General features: G+C 35.4%; 1 protein-coding gene across 4 annotated transcripts in view; it reads right to left on the bottom strand.

Moving 5' to 3' along the window:
- Positions 1-24,775, bottom strand: part of LOC139979504 (DNA repair protein RAD50.L-like) — a 31,123-nt gene that overhangs the window by 4,120 nt on the left and 2,228 nt on the right. For all 4 annotated transcript variants that reach the window (XM_071990369.1, XM_071990372.1, XM_071990371.1 and 1 more), the window contains 31 exons: positions 24,499-24,600; positions 24,256-24,321; positions 23,672-23,710; positions 23,238-23,311; positions 22,720-22,779; positions 22,324-22,369; positions 21,346-21,414; positions 20,321-20,410; positions 19,940-20,000; positions 17,844-17,998; positions 17,141-17,242; positions 15,491-15,664; positions 14,906-15,010; positions 14,313-14,414; positions 13,941-14,053; positions 13,510-13,608; positions 13,267-13,353; positions 12,817-12,909; positions 12,392-12,517; positions 11,307-11,442; positions 9,904-10,017; positions 9,011-9,106; positions 8,330-8,477; positions 7,256-7,313; positions 6,362-6,563; positions 5,602-5,631; positions 4,191-4,271; positions 2,391-2,449; positions 1,798-1,945; positions 816-1,115; positions 409-461 (listed from right to left, as the gene is read on the bottom strand). In XM_071990369.1, the coding sequence (XP_071846470.1) occupies positions 409-461; positions 816-1,115; positions 1,798-1,945; positions 2,391-2,449; positions 4,191-4,271; positions 5,602-5,631; positions 6,362-6,563; positions 7,256-7,313; positions 8,330-8,477; positions 9,011-9,106; positions 9,904-10,017; positions 11,307-11,442; positions 12,392-12,517; positions 12,817-12,909; positions 13,267-13,353; positions 13,510-13,608; positions 13,941-14,053; positions 14,313-14,414; positions 14,906-15,010; positions 15,491-15,664; positions 17,141-17,242; positions 17,844-17,998; positions 19,940-20,000; positions 20,321-20,410; positions 21,346-21,414; positions 22,324-22,369; positions 22,720-22,779; positions 23,238-23,311; positions 23,672-23,710; positions 24,256-24,321; positions 24,499-24,600 (3,188 nt within the window). The remainder of the gene's footprint in view (positions 1-408; positions 462-815; positions 1,116-1,797; positions 1,946-2,390; positions 2,450-4,190; positions 4,272-5,601; positions 5,632-6,361; positions 6,564-7,255; positions 7,314-8,329; positions 8,478-9,010; positions 9,107-9,903; positions 10,018-11,306; positions 11,443-12,391; positions 12,518-12,816; positions 12,910-13,266; positions 13,354-13,509; positions 13,609-13,940; positions 14,054-14,312; positions 14,415-14,905; positions 15,011-15,490; positions 15,665-17,140; positions 17,243-17,843; positions 17,999-19,939; positions 20,001-20,320; positions 20,411-21,345; positions 21,415-22,323; positions 22,370-22,719; positions 22,780-23,237; positions 23,312-23,671; positions 23,711-24,255; positions 24,322-24,498; positions 24,601-24,775) is intronic.

Genomic DNA, 24,775 nt, shown 5'->3' with positions numbered 1-24,775 from the left:
TTTGAGATATCTGACATTTTCAAATCAGCATTTCTTTCGTGCTTGTTTGTGCAAAATGATAATTGTTTCCAAAAGAACATCCAGGCTCCAGAATTAAGCAAAGCCAATCATATTCATTATTTAACTTAATTATCAGTTGATGGTTTTGCATTAAACACCATGTTACCAATGATGAATTTCTAATCTTGATTTGAAATATTGGTCAAGAGATCAGATTTTTTCGCAGACCAAACTACATCAAAAATAGTCCTTCAAAGGAGCTGCTTTGTATTGTTTAAACAAATTTCTGTGAATTTTGCTGTTGCGGAAATTTAGTGATAAATTGTATTTAAAGATTACCCACATCAATGGAAAGAGTGAAATAAAAACAGAAGAACATTAAATATTCATCGTCGCTTTGCAACTTACGTATCAAGCGCTTTTGAGTATTTGTCCAAATCTTTGTTGGCAACTTCTACCGTCTGTGAATGAGGGAGAAACTTTATCACAGAATTTTCATGAATGGAATATTATCATGAAAAAATTTCATTTGAAAAATAATGAAAATGTCATACTTTTGAAAATGTATTTAGTGTAGTTTATGATGAATTTCTTTCTAATTTTTTTAGGTAGAGTAACTTAAACATAAAAATACATGTCAATCTTTTATAATATTGTATATGGCATAATGAATTGCTCTAAGCACCATAACTGTGTCAAGTTCACTGTGATCTTTGATACACACATGCTACTGTAGAGGACTGTCAAAGAGAGTAATCTTTAAGTAGCATTCGTAAATGTCATATATTCTTTGGGTTTGGTTTGACCAAATTTACCTTCAATTTGATCATAACGTTGTTAAACTTGTCTTTGGCCGTTCTGTATTTTTCAGAATTTACTTCTGCCTCCACTTTCCTAACCTCCTCCTTCAATATGGACTCCCTTCCTCCGGCCTGGTTTTTTTCCTTGAATAATTTTGACAACTCCGAGTTGAGTTTGTGTTTCTCTCTGAGCAGACCAGTAGAGTCGAGACCACCACGCTGTTGTTGCAACTCTGCAAGCTTGGCATCCACTTCTTTGATTTCTGCTTGCTTCTTACGGAGTTGAATGTTATCGTAAAGATCTCGCTCTTGGATCTGAGTACAAATCAAGCAGATTGTTAACCCAAAAAATTGATATCTTTGCCATAAAAAATGCAATGAAGATGTGGTATTGACTTTTACATGAAGTAAATTCCCTGCATTTTAAACCACTGAAATATCCTTTTAAGAATCATTCTTAATCGTGTGATGTGGGCACTTGAAGAAAACCTTAACAAGCAAAATCATAAACAGTTCAAAACCGAAACAATACCCATTATTTCATAAGGATACGCACTCCACCGTGAGGAGCAACACTACACTGCGAGGAGCAACACTTCACTGTGAGGAGCAACACTCCACTGTGGGGAGCAACACTCCACTGCGGGGAGTAACACTCCACTGTGGGGAGTAACACTCCACTGTGGGGAGTAACACAGCACTGTGGGGAGCAACACTCCACTGCGAGGAGGAACACTCCACTGTAAGGAGCAACACTCCACTGTGGGATCAAAACTCCACTGCTAGGAGCAACACTCAACTATAAGGAGCAACAAACCAGTACACCATAGAGTACCATCTACCTCTTACTCAGATGTGAAGATGATCCACCATTGTTACCTGGGTAAGGGGAATGTAGCAATGACAATCCACAAATCCAATCATGGTTTGAAGACTAATTTCATGACTAATTTTGTATGAAGATATTAACACATCTTTGCATGTATTTTGGGCCCACCTCTTCCTTAACGATGTCTTTGGTCAGCTGGTCAATCAGCTGTTTTAATTTAGATTCCTCTTCTTCAGCTTTGGAAGTTTTCCCTCTTAATTCTTCTAAGTTAGAAGCCATTGTCCTCAACATGTCAGGCTTGCCAGAAGACAGGTACCTACGGGAAAAAAAGAAAAGGGAAAAAAAGGTGATATTTCAGATGTGTCAAAGTTAATAAATATTTAGCACGAAAATTACGGCCTACTTTTTATATGGACCTGGTGTTTTTTTTTTAACAGAATTGACTTCTTAGAAATGATTACCAAGTATGACGGACAAAATAAAATAATTTGTTTCATGTTTGGACAGCTCTATTTGATGAACAATCGTGATACCATTTCCTTTCAAAAGATTGTCCAAACTTCTACCTGCATATTTTAATGCTCCAAATGTGCCCAGTGAAAGTGAGGGTGGGGGGAGGGGTGGGGGACACAAGACAAAATGCAGTAGCACTTCTTCTTAAATAGTGAGATATTTGTAAGTTGATAATACTTGTTTTGATAAATTTTTCTACTTTACATCTTGGCTATTAAGTAAGAACACCAAGTAGCACAAATGTTAACCTGTTGATTTCTTCAGAATACCGGTCTATCTCTTGCATTTTGTCAACAATCGTTTTCAGCTGGAGAGGAAAAAACAAAATGAAAAGCATATTAAATTACTGATGATATTGCAGGCCATACAGGGTGCACTTGGCATACAGCATAGCTATTACCATATTTGACCTGAAAGGGTTCAATTTGGAATTCAGAGTCTTGGTAGAGGTTGGAGTATTACTTCCAATGTTGAGCCTGTAGAACACTGACAGTTTTGTTGGAACAAAAAACACTGTTCACACGCAGTGGTAAGAAGTTCAGTATGCACTATGCAGATCTTAACAGACAAAGGCAGTGATTTCAAACTTACAACATATTTACTACAACTATAAAATAACTTGGTTAACATATTGTCATAACATTTTTTTTGAAAAGAAAACTTGTGAGATCAAAACGTTAGTATTATGCCAGATGTTTTTCTGTTTTCTTATTAAACAACTCTAATACTTTTGTTAGGTATCGCATGCCACATAGAATATCCTCTTCAGGAATCTGTTTACCTCTGATGTTGAAATGTGTTTTACACCATAAATTTTGATTCAGCTGGAGCTCTGTAAGCATCCATCACCTCTGTTTGAATCAAACTCACATAGTCCCATCCACAGCAATAGTGTTACAGCTACAGCTTCAATTGAGGGTTACATACAAATCAACTCCCTGCACAATCAGGATGTAGTAACAAACAGTCTACTAGTCGATGACGGTATTATACAAACATGTTAATGATAATACTGCGAGGTGACACACCAATAGCATAAATGGATGTATTAAGAGTGTACCTTAGCTTTAAAACTTATAATCGTACAATCATTTTATATCTTGGTATCAGTGCATGTTCCACATCATCTTATATCATAATCTTCAACTTATTCTATAGATTACCCCCTCAGTTAATTTATCCTATAGATTACCCCCTCATTTATCTTAATATATAGATTACCTCTCATTTATCTTAATCTATAGATTACCCCCTCATTTATCTTAATATATAGATTACCCCTCATTTATCTTATTCTATAGATTACCCCTCATTCAACTTATTCTATAGATTACCCCCTCATTTATCTTATTCTATAGATCACCCCTCATTCAACTTATTCTATAGATTATCCCTCATTTATCTTATTCTATAGATTACTCCCTCATTTAACTTATTCTAGAGATTACCCCCTCATTTATCTATAATCTATAGATTACCCCCTCATTTAACTTATTCTATAGATTACCCCTCATTTTTCTTAATCTATAGATTATCCCTCATTTATCTTATTCTATAGATTACCCCCTCAGTTAACTTATTCTAGAGATTACCCCCTCATTTACCTAAATCTACAGATTACCCCCTAATTTAACTTATTCTATAGATTACCCCTCATTTTTCTTAATCTATAGATTATCCCTCATTTATCTTATTCTATAGATTACCCCCTCAGTTAACTTATTCTAGAGATTACCACCTCATTGATCTATAATCTATAGATTACCCCCTCATTTTTGTTTCACTCAAGAAACAAACTGATTCATTTGCAATGCACAAATTAAAATACCTCATTAATAGATCCTCTGTAGGCACCCTGTCAAAAGTCCCATACTGAGAGGGCTGCAGTGAGGCTGCAGCCCTAGGACAAAATCTTTTGTGATCTGCATTTCACATAAATAGGTACTGCTGGTCTAAACTGGTCTAAATTGTTTGAGTTTGATGCAGCCTGCAGCTGCTGCAGCTTTCCGTTTTTAACACTGTGCCTTATTTAGCTACTAGAGTCCTACCTCTGTCTGCAGTTTATCCAGAGCTGTTTCTTTCTTTGTTACAAGATCTCTCTTGTCATGTTCCAGTTTCTTGAGTTTCGTCTGAACAAAATAGAAGATGTCAGTTATTGATAAAGTAAGTCAATACTGCCCTCTAAAGATGTCACAAAAGACTCATAGTTTTATAGTTTTCTGCAAACGCAGTGTGATATAAAATAATCAGTACATTAAAAGGAGCAGTAAGCCTATATGGTCACATTCATACATCATATCAAGTAATGCAATAATATAGAAAAATCAATCCATTGTATAAAGTAATATGCTTACATGGTTACATCAATGTATATCATGTAATTTTCTATTTATACAGTCATAGCATTGTATCAAGTACTTGACAATCATGTCCCAAGACTGCTATGTATCAAGTAAATGCTACTAAGGTTCCATCAATATATATCAATTAGTTTGCTAATTATACAGTCATACTATTGTATCAAGTGCTTGACAATGTCCAAAGATTGCTATGTATCAAGTATATGCTAATAAGGTTATATCAATGTATATCAAGTCATTTGCTTATTATATAGTCATACTATCGTATAAGGGCATGATAATAAACATCACCACCATACAATGTATCAAGTAATTTGAATATATGGTAACACCATTCATTTTATCAAGTAACATGCAAATATGGTTGCACTGAGACATTATAATGTTTACGTAAATGTTAACATGGTCATGTCAAACCGTTGTGTCAAGTATGCAAATATGGTGCATACATAGTATGCCTGATTATGCAAATATGGTTGCAGAATACCAAGTAAGATGCAAATACAGTCACATTAAACCACCATATCAGGTAATATGTTAATTTAGTATGGTCACATCAATACATCATACAAAGTGAGAGGCTAATACAGTCACACAGTAAACCAATTGTATTGAGTACTACAGTAAATCAGTGCTAGTAGATACAGTAAACTCTCTTGCTGTTGTTGTCCAAATTTGGGGTTTCTTTTTATAGCCATGACAGCAATATTCATTGCTTTGTTCACAAGCTCTTTTAAGAAAAGAAATTCCATTTTCCATTCCATTTTCATGTTTTCAACTTCCCTAAATATTAATACAATCAAAACACTACAAGAGGCTAGTTTATTTAAAACGAAAGTCCACAAAACTATGGGGTGCCATCCAAAAGTGGGTTGCAATTAATTTTCAGTGAGTCAAGAATTTTTACAGACTCTTGAAAAATTTCACTACAGGTTTGGAGGCTTGTCAACGTCCACAGTTAAAGCTAGCTTTTATGCATTATGTGCATTGATTCTGAAAGGTGGGGGGGGGGGTCTGATGGGTCATGGCTTAGTCCTCATGGACGCTCCTAGGTTGTGGGCCTGAGAGTTGGCTGACATGGTGAGAAAAGTTTGCCTACCTTGAGAGGCTCGATTTCTTCTTTATGGCTCTGTAAGAAATTAAAATGATACATACAATAAATTTGAATATCTAAGAATGTGGTTAAAGTCAGTGAGTGGGCCCGACGTTCATCTAAGAATGTAACAGCTGTTGCTCACAGTCATCAGTGGCGTGCATGGCCCCTGGCAGAGAAATGCTTGACTGAACCCAATATATACAAGGCCACAGTCCAGCACAAGGGCAATTTCTTACAAGGTTCAACAACCACACAAAATCCTTCCGGAATAAAGCATACTCAAACGAAACAGAAATGTCTAAATTCATCTGGGAACTCAAAGATGACCAGCAGAACTTCACAGTAAAATGGTCGATTCTTAAGCAAACGAACACCGGCCCCAGTAGTGACACACTGTGCAATTTGTTCCTCGAGGAGAAAGTGGCATTTAATCGCTGCACAAACACAAAAGATAAAATTACTCAACAAAATATCAGAACTTATCTCCAAATGCAGACACCTGCGCCCACTGAACCGGAAAAGAAGAAAACAGTCGTAACATTCAAGAGAGCGAGAAGCAGATTAGCAAAGAACGCAGAAGCGTGTGAAACTAATATTCGCAAGTTGCGATCCAGTAAAATTACATATATATATATATATATATATATATATATATATATATATATATATAAATATATGTATCTTAATCTATGTATGCATGCATACTTATGTACCATGTAAGACGCTCTGTAGACTATATCATAGCTGTATCATTTAAAGTTACCTCAATATCTCTCTGTAGCTTCTTGCTGTTGGTAACAAGCTCGGTCTTTTTTGTCTCCAGCTTGTCCTGCTGTTGCAGTCTTCCTGCTAATCGCAACTTTTCTGATGATATGCTGTTGATGGTCCCTCTAAGTATTTGTACATTCTCCATGTAATCGTCTCTCTGACGCTGTTTTAACTCCAAAGCACTGTTTAAAGCATTACTGTGATAACAAGCCCACCGGAAAAAAGAAGAACATTAAACAAAATCTCCCCGAAATTACAACTGAAGAAGAGGAACATTTCCAGATGTGTTTGAGTTTTACATTCACAAAGAACATTTGTTCTTTTCCAGAGTTAAAGGGGAGGAATTAAGTATGAATTCCCATCTGTCGGATCACCTGTTGAACTATTTATTCCACAGAACATGATATAAATATTCTTGAGAGTTTTGCTTTTGTGAGATAACTGATTAAACACATCAATATAGAAATAACAATATAACCTCTTTGGAATACTATTTGGAGACAGACTGCTAGAAAGTAATGACAAGGCTCTTTTAATGTTTCTTGTTATGCAATTGGAGACTGTCTATACTACTTTTTAAGAAAAAGTCGCCCAGGAGAGAACCTGGGCACGAAAACCAAACTACCGAACGACTGATCCGCTCTCAACCCCAGTCCCCTTACATCAGGACTGTGACTGTACTGTGATCATCGTCAGGTGTGCATCACCATTCCCCTCGAAAGGGAAGAGATACTACACATGATCTTAGCCAAAAGGCCCAGACTGTGTATACTTGCACATGGCAACATAAATGGATTCTTGTTAAAGACAGCCAATCAAAAAGATACCTATTATATCAGCCAATTTCCTATAACACGTCAAACAAAACAATGAGTTTGCAAAAACTTACACTTGAATTTCAAACTCTCCGTGTTCGTTGTTCACCTCCTCAATGGTTCTGACCCTCCCTGAAAAGGAAAAGGGAAAACAGGAATCGAGCAGGCTGTGTAATTCCTTACCATATTTTATATAACAACAATAAATGGATCTTTAATAATTTGCATGCATTTAATTACTTTTTGACTATTTGTTGACCATTTTACTTCCAGCGATTAACAAGGTTCTTGCAGTAATGTGGTAAATACAAACTAGCATGAACTTTAAACCGAGGTGCATTTCTCATCAATAGGTTCTCTGACTTTCAACTTCACCTTCAGCATAAGGTTTCCCCCAGACTTGTACAGAAAACATAAAAAAAGAAAACTATTCTAAAAAATTCTGCCTTTGCACAACATGAAGTAATCTTCTCTGTAAAATAGAAGGAAATATCTCTATTTCTAACACTGATAGTTTATATTATTAGTTTGACCATGCCAGTCCCAGGTCACAGGGACAGTTACATCACACCTGGCCCACTGTTTGAAGGTCGTTGTTCTCCTTAAGTTAACAATGAAAATGAGCATACATAATATTCTTTATCCCTAATTTCCCAGGCCTCTTAATTAACCCTGAAGTTGATACCCAATATTAGAATAAGTTTTCGGATGCTTAAATAGCAACGTTCCTGTGAAACTTCTTCAAGCAATATAAACCACATTTTGATTTCTGTACCCACTTTCATCCCTTTTTCTTTGCAGTGTTAATATTGTCATTCTTTTGAAAAGTTTGACACAAGAAGTGCATACCTCTTAAAGAAGTGCATGTCTCCTTATGAAGTGCACACCTCTATTAATGAAGTGCACACCTCTCAATGAAGTGCATGCCTCCAAATAAAGTGCATCCTTTTAAATGAAGTTCACGTCTCTTAATGAAGGAAGTGCACCCCCCGAATGAAGTGCACAGCTCTGGACGAAGTGCACGCCTCTTAATGAAGAAAGTGCACGCTCTGAATGATGTGCATGCCTCTCAATGAAGTGCATGCCTCCCAAAAGAATGCTTCTTCGGTGTTGCTTTTGGAAGCTGAATTCACTATTTCCATCCTTACCTTCCCCAGAGATTCTCTGTTGCAGGTTTCCAATCTGTCGTTCTAGTTCATTAAGTGTGATACGATGCTGATCCAACATATTGATGTCAGGTTTCAGATTACTGGCCATGGTTTCATCTCCTTGCAACATGCTCAAATGATTTTCCTCCTGAGAATACAAATTTTGCAACTTTGTAGTGTGAGCACAAATCTAGCATTTCATGTGAAGTGTATGAATAACTCTCATTGTACATGCAATTTCTTGTCATTGCAACTCACGTAATGTTTTCTTCATTCTACACATCAATATACACATACTTAACTCTAGTGTGCTGATGTAAATTTAAACTTAGCTTATTTAAAATTTAATCTCAAGACTCCTCATTAAATGCAATTCCTTCTTATCATAACAGATTATGCAAATGTATCCTGAACATAAATAAAAGTCAATGCTTTATCGTCTTGGAAACAGACCTAACTGTTTCTAAAAAAAAATGCAGAAGAAGTAAATGCTGACAGATTTTTTACCTTAAAGGATGATTTTAGGTACAAAATTGATTTTCACATGATGCAGACCGTTCTTGTTGTTTACATGAACCTAGAAAATTCATCATCAATTTGGCTTTAAAAGGAGCATTTCAGAGACTGAGTTTATTTAGCTTCTGCATAAACGACAGGATTTACAGACTTTTCCATACAAACCTCTTCAATCTTGTTTGTCAGTTTTTCCAGTTTTTCTGTGATTGAAGCCAACTGAGTCTTCAAATCAGGAATTTCTTGATCTGACAATTTCGCCATCTATTAAAGATGACACAAAACGGGACCATGAAAATAACCATCTGCTTTGGGAGAAGGCAAATGGGGTAGCAGAGAAGGTGAGGGGGGGGGGGGTAAAGTCTTTGTTGTTTGGATCACAGAACCATACGTCTGTTTGGAACGGAAGTTTACGATGATTAAAATAACTAATTAAATATATATAACATTTTAATGTGTACAAAAATATTACAATAATTATGTATATATCTATATATATATATATATATATATATATATATATATATATATATATATATATATATATATATAAATAGAAACAAGTACAAAATACAGAAAACTGTGACCAGCACTGAAAATACATCATTGTTTTAAAATAATAATTGTATATTTATCTCTTTTCAGAGAATTTTGTTGGGGTAGTACTTATGTGATTTCAGAGCTTATTGAACTGTTCTTTAACAATCACATTAAACAAATTTGAACATTTCTTTTATATATCAGCAAATTCTATAACCTAGTTGGACAATTTCCAACTAAATTTTTTAAACAATCCTCTGCTGTTATATACATTTCAAGTCCCCAATGAAAACATTAAAAGTTGTCAACCATGTTGATCAGGGCAAGTTGTAGTAAGCTGAAACTGGACTTTAAGGTCAGATTATAGGACCATAATGTTGACCAGAGGTGCCCCTTTGACTATAATGGCAGAGAATTGATAAAAAAAAATGTTGATGACACTCTTTCTTCACTCACACCAGATCCAAAATACAAGGACCATGATCTTTGAAAATAATATCAAAGAGGATGACAATTTTTACCTTCCCTTTCAGAGGCTGCAACTTCTGCAGTTTGGATAATTTCTCCCGTTGTTGGACCAAGCTATTTTCCTTCTCCTTCATTTTGACAGGGGCAAGACGCAGTTTGTCTCTTAGCTGTTGAATAGAATAGAAAACTTGTTTTGAGGTGCCTTTTGCTTTACTGCTTCTGTATTCAGTCAGAAGACAGAACTATATATAGCAAAAAACTACTCAAAGGTACAATCCAGAGAATGCGTATTATGGAACGTCACCCACAAATGTGTTGCACTTCCATCAAACTTCTTCAACTTTAGTAAATACATCGATAAATAAAATTTGCCAAATAGTTTAGTAATTGTTCAATCTTTCTTATTTTTCAAATGCAAGAAAGCCACAAGCAGTTGATATTTATTGATGTTATTATCGTCGAAACATTTGTGAGCAAATTTTTATTGAAAAGGCTATCGCATATCATGCATCCCCTTACCTTTACTGTTTTACATTCAACTATGTATGAGAGATGGAACATTCCAATTAATACAAGTTAAACCTCAAGGAGTATTAGGTTTCACTGGATTATTAAAAGGTAAATTACAACAATATTTTTTGGTAGAAAGGTGCCGTGTTCAAAACCAAACCTATACAGCGAGAAATCCATTGCAAGAATACTTTATCTTTGCTGACACTGCAACGGTGGAAAAACACTCTCTGCAATTATCACCAAAAATAATGACTATTTTCTAAATTCCAAGGACACACCAGGTGAAAATGATATTCCAGAAATATGTAATAATATCTAATTTCACAAAAAATACCAATCAGAGAAATTGTGACAAAACACTCAGGCATAGTAATCCTCATTTCACTCTTGTAGTTCCTTTCATAATAAAAGGATACGTGCCAAAATTCCAAACTTTCTTAATTATGATCATTGTTTATTATGTATTACAATTAAAAAAATAAATATAAAAACAAAACTGTTAGCAAACAGCTTATCCAATAAATGGCGTGTGTAAGAGAAAGTGTAAAAGTAAGTTGGCCTTAATTAGGCCATTTAAACATTATGTATGATAATAATCAGGTATTACATACCATTTAAATATCTGTTATCAAGTTGGATACTCCACCCCGAGCAACATAATCAACTTGTTCAACCAGTCCCACTTCCTCTCCCCTCGGTCCCCTTGGGTTTTTTAAGGGTTAACACATAGAACGATAGTTGCATCCTCTGGGTTTAACATTTAATTGTATTTGTACTTAATGCTTCTCTATTTGGGATACTTATATTTCACTTGCACAATTGATGGCAGAAACAACAAATACTTGATTTTGAGCAACAGTTTAAAGATTAAAAGCTGCAGTATTATGAGTTGGGTTTGTTAATTTTGTTAAAATATCCATAAACTTGAAAATGTCATACTTACTTCCTGAACTAATTCATGGACCTCGTTTTCTGTGTCAAATCCTCGATGACAGAGTGGACATTGAGCTTCAGTTCTCTCGAGGGAACGAATGTACCTCTCGTAGAGATGAGTACTTCCAGTCAGGGCTCCTCTCTCACTGAAGAAAGAGATTACGGAGAAACGTGTTTAATCTTGATGATTGCGACACCGTCAAAGGGTTACTTAAAGGGTGTGTAGACTCGCGCACAAAGAAACATCTAATGCCGGTAATTTGAACTAGTTTCGAATGAGGTGTAACAGAAGTGTTAAACACCATGATCGATCCCAGAAAATACACACACAGCTTGCTAACGTCGGTAATTAGACACTATTGTACATTCAATACATACAGCTGCGGTCAATACCCACAGCACAGTGTATAAACGATACAACGATGGACATCTCTGGTCCAGCTAAAGATAACAATTAAGGTTTTACGTTTCTTTACTGTCTGCATTTTGTAGCAACACGAACAAAACAACACTTGCAAGCAACAGAAAGTTAACTTTTTCAGATGGCCGCACGCGGTTTGGGGTGAGTCTTCAATGCCTTTAATGGCTTATTAGTTGCACTTTAAGCTTAATAAATGTAACTTCTCCCTCTGTCGCATACAAAGAAACTTAAAGTCTATTGTCTTTCTTGTTGCATTATTGTCAGAAAATTTCCAAACTAAAATATGACCAATCTCCAGTGACGACTTTCAAAGCAGATTAACTTAAATTTCCACTTGAGACATGGTTAATGATGTGATTTCACTGGTAGGGTTAATATTTACTAGCACACTGTACCTATTTGAGCTAGAAAACAGAGAGACAGTTCCAAACATACTTATGACATTAATAAATTACACTGGGAGAAAAATTAGATTGTGTGTAAATTTACTGAATTATGCGAGCTTTCCTTTCTATTAAACCTGTCTGTTCTTCTGCTTGGAAGAGCTAGAATTGTCTGTATACTTGTTGGTTTGTCTCTGATGATCAAATCCACAGGCAAACCAGCTTTTTAAGTATTACCTACACAGGACGGACAGATGTTTTTATCTAAGTTGAACTACCTGTTTATCTTACCTCTGTACATTACTGATGCTCTGCTGAAGGTTCTGTAAGGATTTATCAACATCCTGACTGCCACATTCCAACATTAACTTCTCCTCAATGTTTCTTAATTCTGTCTCTTTCTCTTTAAGTTGCTTTCTGGAAACAAAGAGTAAAATAAAAATACGGTATTTAAGGGCATGGTACAAAAAAGTAGAGAATGCACAAGCAAGTCAGTCTGTCTGTTCAGATGTATTAAAATAACTCGACTTATAGAGCACGTTGCGAAGAAAGAGATCATCTCAAAATGTTTAAAGTGTTCATATACATATATATAACAAATAATCCATCTTAGATTTAATCTTTTGTAGTACAATAATGCCCCAAAAAATATATAAATAAATACATTGGAACATTTTGCTATTCATTCATTCGTTCCACGGTAGAATTATACTTACAATATGTGCTTCTGGTTGGACTCCTCACTGGAACGCTTCATCTTAGAAGCCTGGAGCTGTTCCTGCATTTGTCTCACCTCCCTCTTCTTGGCTCTGCAACAACAATAGATTATGTTTTAAAAAAAAAGGTTATTTAAAAATATTTTCCAATAATTTTAAAATATTTTGTATTTCAAAACACGCAACTCTCTGTCATAAGGACAAAAGAGATAAGAGTGAATTTTGTATCAAGCCAAACCACAATGGTAAATTTTTTAAAAGTCTACCCCAAATGTTCCAAATTCCCAAAAGAGAAACCCATACTGATCGCATGCCTTATTTGTATCTAATATATTTTAAAAACATAGCAAAAACTTAGTTCTGACCAAATTGTATTTCTAAAGCAGTTTCTGTGTACATCTTTTTCACATGGAGCATGAAACAAAGAAAAACAGTCTCGTTTACACCTACATAAGGAAGTCCTCCAGCTTATTGCGGGCATTTTCAGATGGAAATCGTCCAAGTAAATGCGTCATCTCCTCTTCGTGTTTGCCACGTCTGAAGAAAGGATAAAATAACAGCTGGTATCACAGGTCGTTGATTGAAGCACAGCTTTACATGAAACGATAAATTCTTTTTTTCTTTAAACAATATTTAGATGTTGGAAAGTTTTATTATTCAGATGTTGGACATTTTGAATCTATACAATCTCACATTTTCTTGATTGCATCTTCCTTCTTCCGTTTGTCTTTTTCCCACATTTCCAGTTTGGTGCGGATTCCTGACTGCATAGATAATTTGGAGATTTCTTTCCTGTCAAAGGATAAAGAGAAAGTCATCCTCTAAGCCTCTGAAAATGGTTACGAGCAAACTTATTTGCAGTGTTGAAAAAAAAACTGCTGACAATTTTGCTGTAAATATTGAGAAAGTATTCCTCTTTAAGCCTCTGAAATGGATAGAAGTAAAGATATTCCCAGTAGTGTTTAAAACATTTTTATCAAGATTCCCAAAAAAATAAACGTAAAATAAATAAATTAATTAATAAATAAATAACTAAATAAACAAACAAACAAAAAACAAATATATAGATAAATTGTACATAATCCCCAATTTTTTCCCACATACACAGAGATGAGTTTTCTAACCTTAGGTCGCTGAGCTTGGCATCCTTCTCTTTCTTTTCCTGTTGTTTCTTCTCGATATCGCTCTTCAGTTCATCGATATCGACACTTTTTGTCACTTTCTCTTCTTCTAGTTGCTAACATTTGAAGACAGAATTTAACAAGCTTACGTGCGAAAGAATGAACAAATAGTTATATATCTCACGATGCATCAACTGATTCGTTTTTTACTTGATAGGGAAATTCTAATATGTCCTTTAATTCCTTTGTAAGACCTAGGGATTTCATTCATGACATTTCATTTACATTTGTCTTTACATTCTGATTATGATTCATTCAATGGCCTCTAATCCTTATGCATATGCATATAATTACAATGAGGAGAACAACTTATACCGCTTTCCTGAGTTCCTCTTCCAACTCTCGGAGACTGTTAGCGTTGTCTTCCATCTGATTTAAGTCATCTGTGATTTGTCGGATCTCCGATCTGTATTCATTCTACGACAAAATCGAAAGGCCATGTGATGACTAGCAAGATGAAAACAAGGGGTAACATTAGGCAAAGGTTGGAGGGGTTTGGGACTACTTTTAACAGTACATGGCAAAGCAGACCAGACTTGGGTATGGGTATGGGTACAAGTAGAATTCCCCCCATATGAGTACCAATACGAGTACAACGCTCTTAACGCGAGTCCAAGTACTTCAATCTTGCACTAGTATCTATAATAGATCTCCATGCTCCCACAGTTAGATAATAGATAGATGAGTACAATTACCCACAAAAATGTTAGAATACATATACTGTAACAGACAGAATAAAAAAACTATACACCAACATAGATTTACAAAAATAAAATTGAGTGCAGTGAAAATGGAACTAAGTATGATGTAAAATATGTTAAATACATAGTGATAGGATAACATATGATTTTGTGAATTAAATCCAATAAGTTGCGGTATATATTGACTACTGAGCTCTACATACTAACCATCTGTTTGGTTTTCATGGTTACTGCTTGCTCAAGTCTACTCTTGGTGTCCCTGAATTCCTGGCTCTGTAGATCAACATGTTTTTCCCTGTCTTCATAGGTTTGCTACGTAACACCGGCAAGAACAGTAAAGAAAAAAAAAGTCAGTACACATTTTTTTGTTTATCAAGAAAACATAACAGTTTATACAAGGCTTGAACATACAGTTCCTTCATTTGGAACAAATAATGGCTTCCTAGAACCTGAAAATGTTGGACAAGCTGGTATGGAGCTAACTCTATCTTAATATCTGTAATCATGTGTTTGAGAACCTCATTTGTAAGTTGCTTTATGTCATAAAAGTATAATCTTCCACTATATCACCCTCAGATTCTCACAATTTATGTTTTCTGACCCAAAATAGCTGGAGGGTGTCAGACTCGAGCCCTGTCATCTATCACTTTAACAAAGTTTCTTGTATTACTGTGTGCTAAGTTTACTGAATATAGAATGCATGATTTATTTCAACATTCAAGCCACTATTTAGGTATGCTATACGTTAATACCATACTTTACTACACTAAGGAATAATTATAAAAATCATACCTTCATTTGATGATATTCGTCTCCCAAATTTGTACGCTGCCTTTTAACTTCTTCCTTAAATGTGGTCAATTGTTGGGAGGATAATTCTGCTACGCGATGGTATCCTGGTATGTTCATCGATTCTGCCATCTTCATGACGCATTCCTTCTGTCTTTGCTGTAACCCTTTGCAATGCTAAAGAAGACAAAGGCACAGATAATTTAACTGAGCACTTGGGTTATATTTCCTTTCAATAAGGCACGGTGGCAAAAAGAAACAAAGCCGCAGCAGCTGCAATATCCCCTGCAGCCTAGCTGAGTCAATACCAAACATTAGAGATTATCTCAGCAGACCAGCATTGCCTATTTTGTTGTGAAATGGCTGTGCCTATTGTGTAACCTGCAGACCACAAAAGACCACATCCAATGCAGGTTGGCTGCATCGGCCCAGCCCCCCCCCCACCCCTTCAGCATCCTACTTTTGACACAGTGACTAAAATTACATGAAAAAGTGGACTATAAATTTCGCAAATATATATATATATATTCCATTTTTCATCACATCCACTGACAAAGTGAGATTTGCAGTTAGGTGGTAATTTCTAGCAATAACAGTCAATACCACTGTAGGGATGCACCGGATCCAAATTTTTGGATCCGGCCGGAACCGGATTTTGCCGGATAGTACATGAAATCCGGCCGGATAAAATCCGGCCGGAACCGGATTTTTTCATTACACAAAAGAAAATCATTAATAAGAAGTAGAAGTATGAAACAAGGAGCAAATCTTAGGTGAGGTATACGCATATTATAAAGAAGGCGAAATTAAGACCCCATTTATGAGATTAAATATGACTTGAAGTGGTGTAATCTACATTTTTTAATAAAATAACTACAATATAATTGTTGACAAGCTTGATACAGTATGTAAATTTGTTTGTTGGAAAAATACTGCATACTACCTATGAAGTTCAGACGTATTTAACCATATAAGAGATTGTTTCACACATAAAAATTCAGAGAAAACATGAATGCCAACAATAATGGGAAAGCAAAGATTCAATGGAACAGTATTTTGACTGATAAGTATATGAATGGTCTATTTTAACTGCACAATATTAAACTGATGAAGGCTGCAAGAAATGATTTCACTGCAAACTGTATTTGTTGTATATAGCTCCATATTATTACAGTAGTTGTATTACTTTGGTTGATCTTTAGAAACAGTGGGTCAGACCATTGAGAAAATTAAATTAAACATGTTAAACCTAATTTTTCCTTACTTTGAATGTTTTTATCAATTTTTGGAAATAATTTACATTGATTTAAGTTAATACCAACACCTTTTTAAGGAATAATTCAGGCCAGATTTTGAAAAAGATCCGGCCGGATTTTGAAAAATATCCGGCCGGAACCGGAACCAGATAATTGCTCACTATCCGGCCAGATAGTCCGGCCGGACCGGATATCCGGTGCATCCCTATACCACTGTGGTCAGCATGTCATCAAAATCAGTTTTGCATCTCATCTCATTACTCCAGATCCTAATGCCTATTATTTCGTTTTATGAATATTTTTTCTAGTTATTTCTTGCCACAAGGGAAACATTTTGTTGTGTTGCATAAATAGATATTATAAAACATTTACAACGGAGTGAGAATCCAACAAGTACCTCCGCCTCCTGCTCCAACTTGCCATGATGAGTCAGTCGTTTGGACCTCTCATCACGCAGTCTCGCCAAAGTCCTACTTGATTCCGTATGTTCTCTTTCTTTCTGTAGAAGAAAACATATGACAAATCTCACACTTATTTATAGCCCCCCAAAAAATTGTGCTCACACATTAGTTGAGTAGTTTTATTTGAAATCTCTCAGCTGTTTGATCAAAATCTCAGATTTTATAAATAAGCTTGCGCATGGACCTACCAACCTTGTAGCAAAAGATTTTGTATTGGTTATACTGTTTCATTTGGGTAATTTAAACCCCCCCCCCCCCACCAGAAGCACACACACACTCCCAATCCTCCTACCCTTCTCAATGCCATTCAAATTCACACTGAATGGCATCTATCACCTGCACTTCTATTTCCTGTCCTGTTATGTTTTGGATATCTGAAGCTCAAACAAATTGTTTGATATTTATCCCTCAACTCAAAATTATAAAAGTAAATATGTATAAAAGCAACAAAAGATAATAATTAGACCATTCTCACTGACATCAACTTTGTTACAATACAAAAGATATCATTTTCTCTATAAACTATTCTTTGTTTTGAGGAACTCATATTCAGTATTCTAAACAGTCACAAAAGGACTGATTAATACAATCATTATAATGAATTTGAGGGGGGGGGGGAGCAGAGAAAGCTGTTTTCACCTCATTCAAAGTTGTTTTCCTGTTTTCTGTTTCCTTTTGATGATCTTTGTATGTTCTCTTTAGCTCCACCAATGGGCCATCAAAGATGCTTTCCAGGCCATCTTCTATCTCCCTGCAGGACAGCAACATCTGCTCCTTGCCTGCTGTGAGTTTCCCTGTAGAACCCAAACAGAACACACCAATGAAAATAGAGGAATGATCTTATAGGACAGTCTGACATAGAACAGAACACACCAATGAGAATAGAGGAATGATTTTATAGGACAGTCTGACATAGAACAGAACACACCAATGAGAATAGAGGAATGATTTTATAGGACAGTCTGACATAGAACAGAACACACCAATAAAAATAGAGGAATGATTTTATAGGACAGTCTGACATAGAAGAGAACACACCAATGAAAATAGAGGAATGATTTTATAGGACAGTCTGACATAGAAGAGAACACACCAATGAAAATAGAGGAATGATTTTATAGGACAGTCTGACATAGAAGAGAACACACCAATGAAAATAGAGGAATGATTTTATAGGACAGTCTGACATAGAAGAGAACACACCAATGAAAATAGAGGAATGATTTTATAGGACAGTCTGACATAGAAGAGAACACACCAATGAAAATAGAGGAATGATTTTATAGGACAGTCTGACATAGAAGAGAACACACCAATGAGAATAGAGGAATGATGTTATAGGCCAGTCTGACATAGGACAGAACACACCAATGAGAATAGAGGAATGATGTTATAGGCCAGTCTGACATAGAACAGAACACATCAATGAGAATAGAAGAATGATTTTATAGGACAGTCTGACATAGAGCAGAACACACCAATGAGAATAGAAGAATGATTTTATAGGACAGTCTGACATAGAACAGAACACACCAATGAGAATATAGGAATGATTTTATAGGATAGTCTGACATAGAACAGAACACACCAATGAGAACAGAGGAATGATTTTATAGGACAGTCTGACAGAGCAGAACACACCAATGAGAATATAGGAATGATTTCATAGGACAGTCTGACATAGAACAGAACACACCAATGAGAATAGAAGAATGAATTTATAGGACAGTCTGACATAGAAGAGAACACACCAATGAAAATAGATGAATTATTTTATAGGACAGTCTGACATAGAACAGAACACACCAATGAGAATAGAGGAAAGATTTTATAGGACAGTCTGACATAGAGCAGAACACACCAATGAGAATAGAAGAATGAATTTATAGGACAGTCTGACATAGAACAGAACACACGTATGAGAATATAGGAATGATTTTATAGGACAGTCTGACATAGAACAGAACACACCAATGAGAATAGAGGAAACATTTTATAGGACAGTCTGACATAGAGCAGAACACACCAATGAGAATAGAAGAATGAATTTATAGGACAGTCTGACATAGAACAGAACACACCAATGAGAATAGAGGAATGATTTTATAGGACAGTCTGACATAGAACAGAACACACCAATGAGAATAGAAGAATGATTTTATAGGACGGTCTGACATAAAACAGAACACACCAATGAGAATAGAGGAATGATTTTATAGGACAGTCTGACATAGAACAGAACACACCAATGAGAATAGAAGAATGATTAGACAGTCTGACATTGAACAGAACACACCAATAAGAATAGAGGAATGATTTTATAGGACGCTCTGACATAGAAGTAGAACAGAACACAACTATGAGAAAGTAGGATTAACCTTAAGAGCAAAGAATCATATTGTGCAAATATTGGTAGTGATTATAAAATACATCAACCTTGGAATTGGCATCTGCCTCCATATTTCTAAATTGCCAGCTAAGCTAGGCTAGTTTGGCCCACCTGGAATACACACAGTAGACTTTGACTATTTACTATTGGTCTCAAACATGTGGGTTGTACCAAGAGTAGCCACTGTTCGAGATTAATACAAATTCCAAGAGCAAAGCAATGTTTCAACCGTGAGTTTGAAAATATCTCGTAGCCCTAAAATTAAATGACAGAATAAACCTGTGTACCTGCCTTCTTCGATACCACTGACTGAGAGATTTGAAACAAAGAAGGAAAAGTTGCTTACCTATTTCATTATCCATTTTTTGAACCTCTTGTTCCCTGTTCTCGATTTCTTCTACTCTTGCCTAGTAGTGAAAAAGGAACAAAACTTGAAAATTAGTCTACAACCCTTTTGAGTGCAGCCTACTTTTTAACAGGCACCATGCTTATTTTAACTTTATTTGAGGAATGCTCTATGAGCCCTCTCTGCACCCTTTCTCCACCCCTACCCCTATCCCTACCCCTACATACACAACCACCACAATCACACACAAATAACTGGCGATCAAATATACCATATATGAAGAAAAGTCCCTTTCCAAGAAAACATTGAGCACTTTGAACACAGCGCTATAGGGCTGATGTGCATCATAATGTTGACAATCTAATGCAGATGTCATCTTACCCGAAGAGGAGCCCTTTGACTGTCAATCTTTGCAGCTAAGTCTTTAGCAGCCATTAGTCGGATTTGTTGGTTCTCGAGATCCTTCTCCAACTACAAACATCACAAAAGCAGTTTAAAGGCAAATATTGATCAAATAGTAAGAGGTACAGATGACAAACGATACACTTTTGACAACTGCAATGACACAGTCTTGACACATAGAAGGTTCTCAGGTAATTATCTGGTGAAAATGGGGGCAGGGGAGTGGGAAGGCCAAAGGAGAACAAAAGAATTGGGAGAACTATACTAAACCATCTCAGCATTCCATCAATAAAGGACAGCTTCATTTTAAGTAGCTGTTTTTCGTCTCATTTTGTTAAACTTTTTGACATTACTTGACATTAAAATCCCATAACAATGCAGTTTTTACTTCAAATTCAGGAAAAGTTCAAAATTTTGAAAATTTCTGATTCATCTTTTACATGCTTTTGAGACTTATATATTATTACGCAAAGCATCTGCAGGGACAAACTTTACCTGTGGACCATATGGAATCATCAATTAATTGCTACTTAACGTTTCTCTGGACAGTGAATCTAGGATAGAGTCTTGAGATGAACAATTCGCCATTGCAGTTTTGGAATCCCGTAGGTTATGTCTGTGAGCTGCTCCCAAAAATGACAACCAACTCTTAAACAGCTGCTACTAGAAAATCATGAAAGTTTTGCTCATGCTTCAACTTGTTTATTTAAATTTCCAATCAGATGTTTTAAACCTCGAGAAAGTCTCTTTCAGTTAAGACTCAGTTTACTTTAACACTTTTCATCCTCTGTGGTGGTGTAAGAAACACATTACCATAGAAAATGAAAAAGGCAGGTACGCAGGTTGATTGTCATGTAAATTTAGGGATATGAGATATTTTCAACTCACAGTTGGAATATTTCTTAAGAATTCTTGAGTATACAAATGGACACAATAATATTTATATAAAATAAACATATTAGCATTTCTACAGATGAAAAATGTCATAACTACAATGTTCGTACCTGTGTTGCTTTTTCTTTATCTTCCCTCAAATATTTTGACTCGATCGTAAGCTCCTTGATGTTACTTTGCTAGAAAAACATGGACGGATATGAAAATTACCAACAGTTTCAAAATTGATATCTACATAATAAATTATGCTTTTTAATATGAACCTCATATATATTTAATATCAACCTCATTAAATTAATTAATTGTAACTAATTAACATCAACAGTTAGTCTAACAATGACATATACATGGCCATACCAGAAAGCTATTTTGCAGCAGGGTAGTTTGTCAAATTCTCTCATATTCTCATTCCACATAATTTTAAAGATGACTTTTTTTGGGAATAGGTTGGAAGTTTAAATAACTAGTATACTGTGGGTATTCTGATACACATCTCTCGATCAAAGTAACACGATAGTGTGAAACCCCTCACTAGCGTGCAAACACGTCGGATGAACTTCCATACAGACATGCTGGGTGATTGACCCAGTTCAAGGTTCAACTTGTGAATCTTGGCTGAACAAAAAGAGTGCTTCAGAAAACACAAGCTAAGGTGCTTACAAAAATAATTAATTTCACTTAAAACTTTGAAAATATGATTCAAAAGATCTACTCTTCAATAATTACAAAACATATTGTACGGTTGCACCGAATATACTAGTGATCATCTCATGAACTATTATGATCTGAAGCTTGTCAAGGTTCGTGGAACTAGAAAGGACCGCTATGCAACGACCTGTTGATTTCAGCATGGCTGCGAAGCCAAATTGGATATGCCTCAATCTAATCAAAGCAGTTTGTGGTTACAACCATTCAATACCAACAACAAGCTATCCCAAAAATTTAACATCAATAATTTTACATTTTTATGTAAAGTTTCATACAGTAACAGACTGGCAGAGTGTCGCAGTGTCTGTTCTAGAAAATACTAACTTTTTTATTTTATTTATTTATTTGTTTATAACTGATAAATGACTCATAATCGTTACCTGTTCTTGTCTGATTTTCTTAATGTTGTCCACAGCTTTGATGTACCTGTTAATTACAACATATACATATCGCCTCACTATGTAAAACAGCATTGCCGCTCGTATTTAAATACACTGAGCTTTGATGGTCTAATCTTAAGATATTGATGGCTCAAAACAGAGATGAAAACTGGGAGGGACAGCAGCACCCACCTCTGTATTGCCCAATTAACAATTTCATTATGTTGGGCAACAGTCATGAGAGTGCTCACCTTTTCTGCTCTCTGCAATTCCCTCATTTTCCCATCCTCTTCCGCCCTCTCCCCCTCCCTCCCCCCCACCTTTCTTCCCACACTAATACAATCATGACATAAAATATTACCATTAAAAAAAAAAAAAAAAAAAAGACGACCTAACCTGGTTGCAGCGAAGATTTCGTCAAACTTTGTCTTCAATTGTTTCCCCTCGCTCAACGGCCTGAGATCAAAAACATTTTGAAGAAGGTTACGATCAAGACCCTTCCATTAAAATATTACAATATGATTTTTCTTTTAAAATAAAAGAGGTTTGTATAAAAAGGATTAACAGCCCAGAGGAATGTATTCATTGGTTCATGCTATTTAAGATTGCATATCTTATCCAGCATTTACAATATGGTATAAACTAATTTACCAATAAGGTATGTCGAAAGCAAAGGAGTCTTTCTTCTCCAAAAGGAATACTGTTATCTCAAGTCAAACGACATATGAATCAGCAAAACTGGAAGCTTATAAAAGCAACCAGCTGTTTTAAAATTCCTGCGACAATTTGTGGATGCTAATTTTTTTTGTATCTAGGGGTGTGTCTGAAGAACACTTAGACTGACTGGAGATTCAACGACAGGAGGAGATTACTTGCAGATGCGGGAATTCCTTTTTAAAAAATGATGGACCTACCAATTTGCCTCCTCTTGATGGCAAAATATGACATTGACAAGAACAGGTTTGGAAACGCCAAGCGATTCAACCATCTGAAGGATGTAATCAGGAGAAATGGGCACGTCAAAATTATATTGTTTCTCGTAAATTTTACTTTTTTTCATTTTCTTCACAACCTCATTAGAGATTATTTTATAAACTGTATGTCATTTCCCATTTCATCTATTCCAGAAAGCAAAAGGAGTATTGTATGTTATAGGAATTAATATTAACCTGACTCTCCCAGTTATTACAAACTCTTTTTAAAAAACAATTAGAATTTCACTTGCTTATCGACAAACTTTATTTCCCATATAAATGATATGTGGCAGTCATGACTGATTCTAAACTTTGTGTCGACCTGTTTAACCATTCGTTAAGAAGCAAAAACAAAAACATAAATTTTACTCTACCTCTCTGTCTATTTCAGCACATCTGGAACTTATGCTCTTCTGTAAAATCAAAAAAAAAAAAATGGTATTTCTAATTTTTCTTACCCATGTTTTTTTTAAATCAATAGTGGGGAATAGAAACAGTTCTGAACATACTCAATAAAGGTAATGCCAGGGTAATATGAACAACACCATGGTACTTCTTGATTTTAAAGATAATTTCAGTTCAGCAAATTGGAGAGTGGGACGGGAGGGGGAGAGGGTTTCTCCTGGAAGGAAAACCTTCCTATAACTTGATGAAGCACAGACATAGCAAGAGTACTTTATGATGTGTTGACCTTTCCTCATCATAATGTTTTGGCTAATACAATGGACAAAGTACTCATTATCATAATGTCTATGGCATATGCATAAACAATAGACAAAGTACACTTTTCCAAGCCATGCCAATATTCATGACCAATCAGTGACATTTAGGAACCAAAAAAAAAATCACCTTTAGAGTAACTTGTGGAGTTTTAAATTCAAAATTAACTGAAGATATTGTACATTTGTCAGTTCTCTGTTTTCAATAATTGAAACATCCTCTAAATAAAACAACTTACAGAATCACCCAGTTTGGTTACTCTTCGTATTGTGCCTTCCAAAGTTTTAAACTCTGTTCTTTTTGCCTGTAAAGAAAGGAAAAGTATTTTAAAACTTTTTGGGTAGAAGAATATCCCATTACAGAGAAACATACTCCTTTTCGCTTGTATTACATGGACTTCATTCTATAATGTTACTTCACATACAAGAATGATTCAAGTATATGTGATAAGTATAAGCTAACTGCTAGAAGTAAATCTTACCTTCTGCGTAGCCATGAGATTTCTTGTGACAACGACATTCTCTCCAAGTTTATCTTTGAATTTCAGTTTCACTTGACCTTTGACCTCGGTCTCATGAGCCACCTGCAATAATATGATAAAGATTTTGTCCCTTTCAAATACAAGACAACCGATTTCTGAAAAGTCTGCCCTGCATGTGCATTTTTCTTTGATTGGTACTTACAGTTGAGTTGAGTAAAAAAAAGAAAGCACTGATTCAACTTTGAAAAATGATGAAACATTTTCACTGATGAACAGT

This window comes from Apostichopus japonicus, chromosome 14 (genome assembly GCF_037975245.1).
Source record: "Apostichopus japonicus isolate 1M-3 chromosome 14, ASM3797524v1, whole genome shotgun sequence".
NCBI classification, from domain to species: Eukaryota; Metazoa; Echinodermata; class Holothuroidea; order Aspidochirotida; family Stichopodidae; genus Apostichopus; species Apostichopus japonicus.
This window is presented reverse-complemented; position numbering and strand designations above follow the sequence as displayed.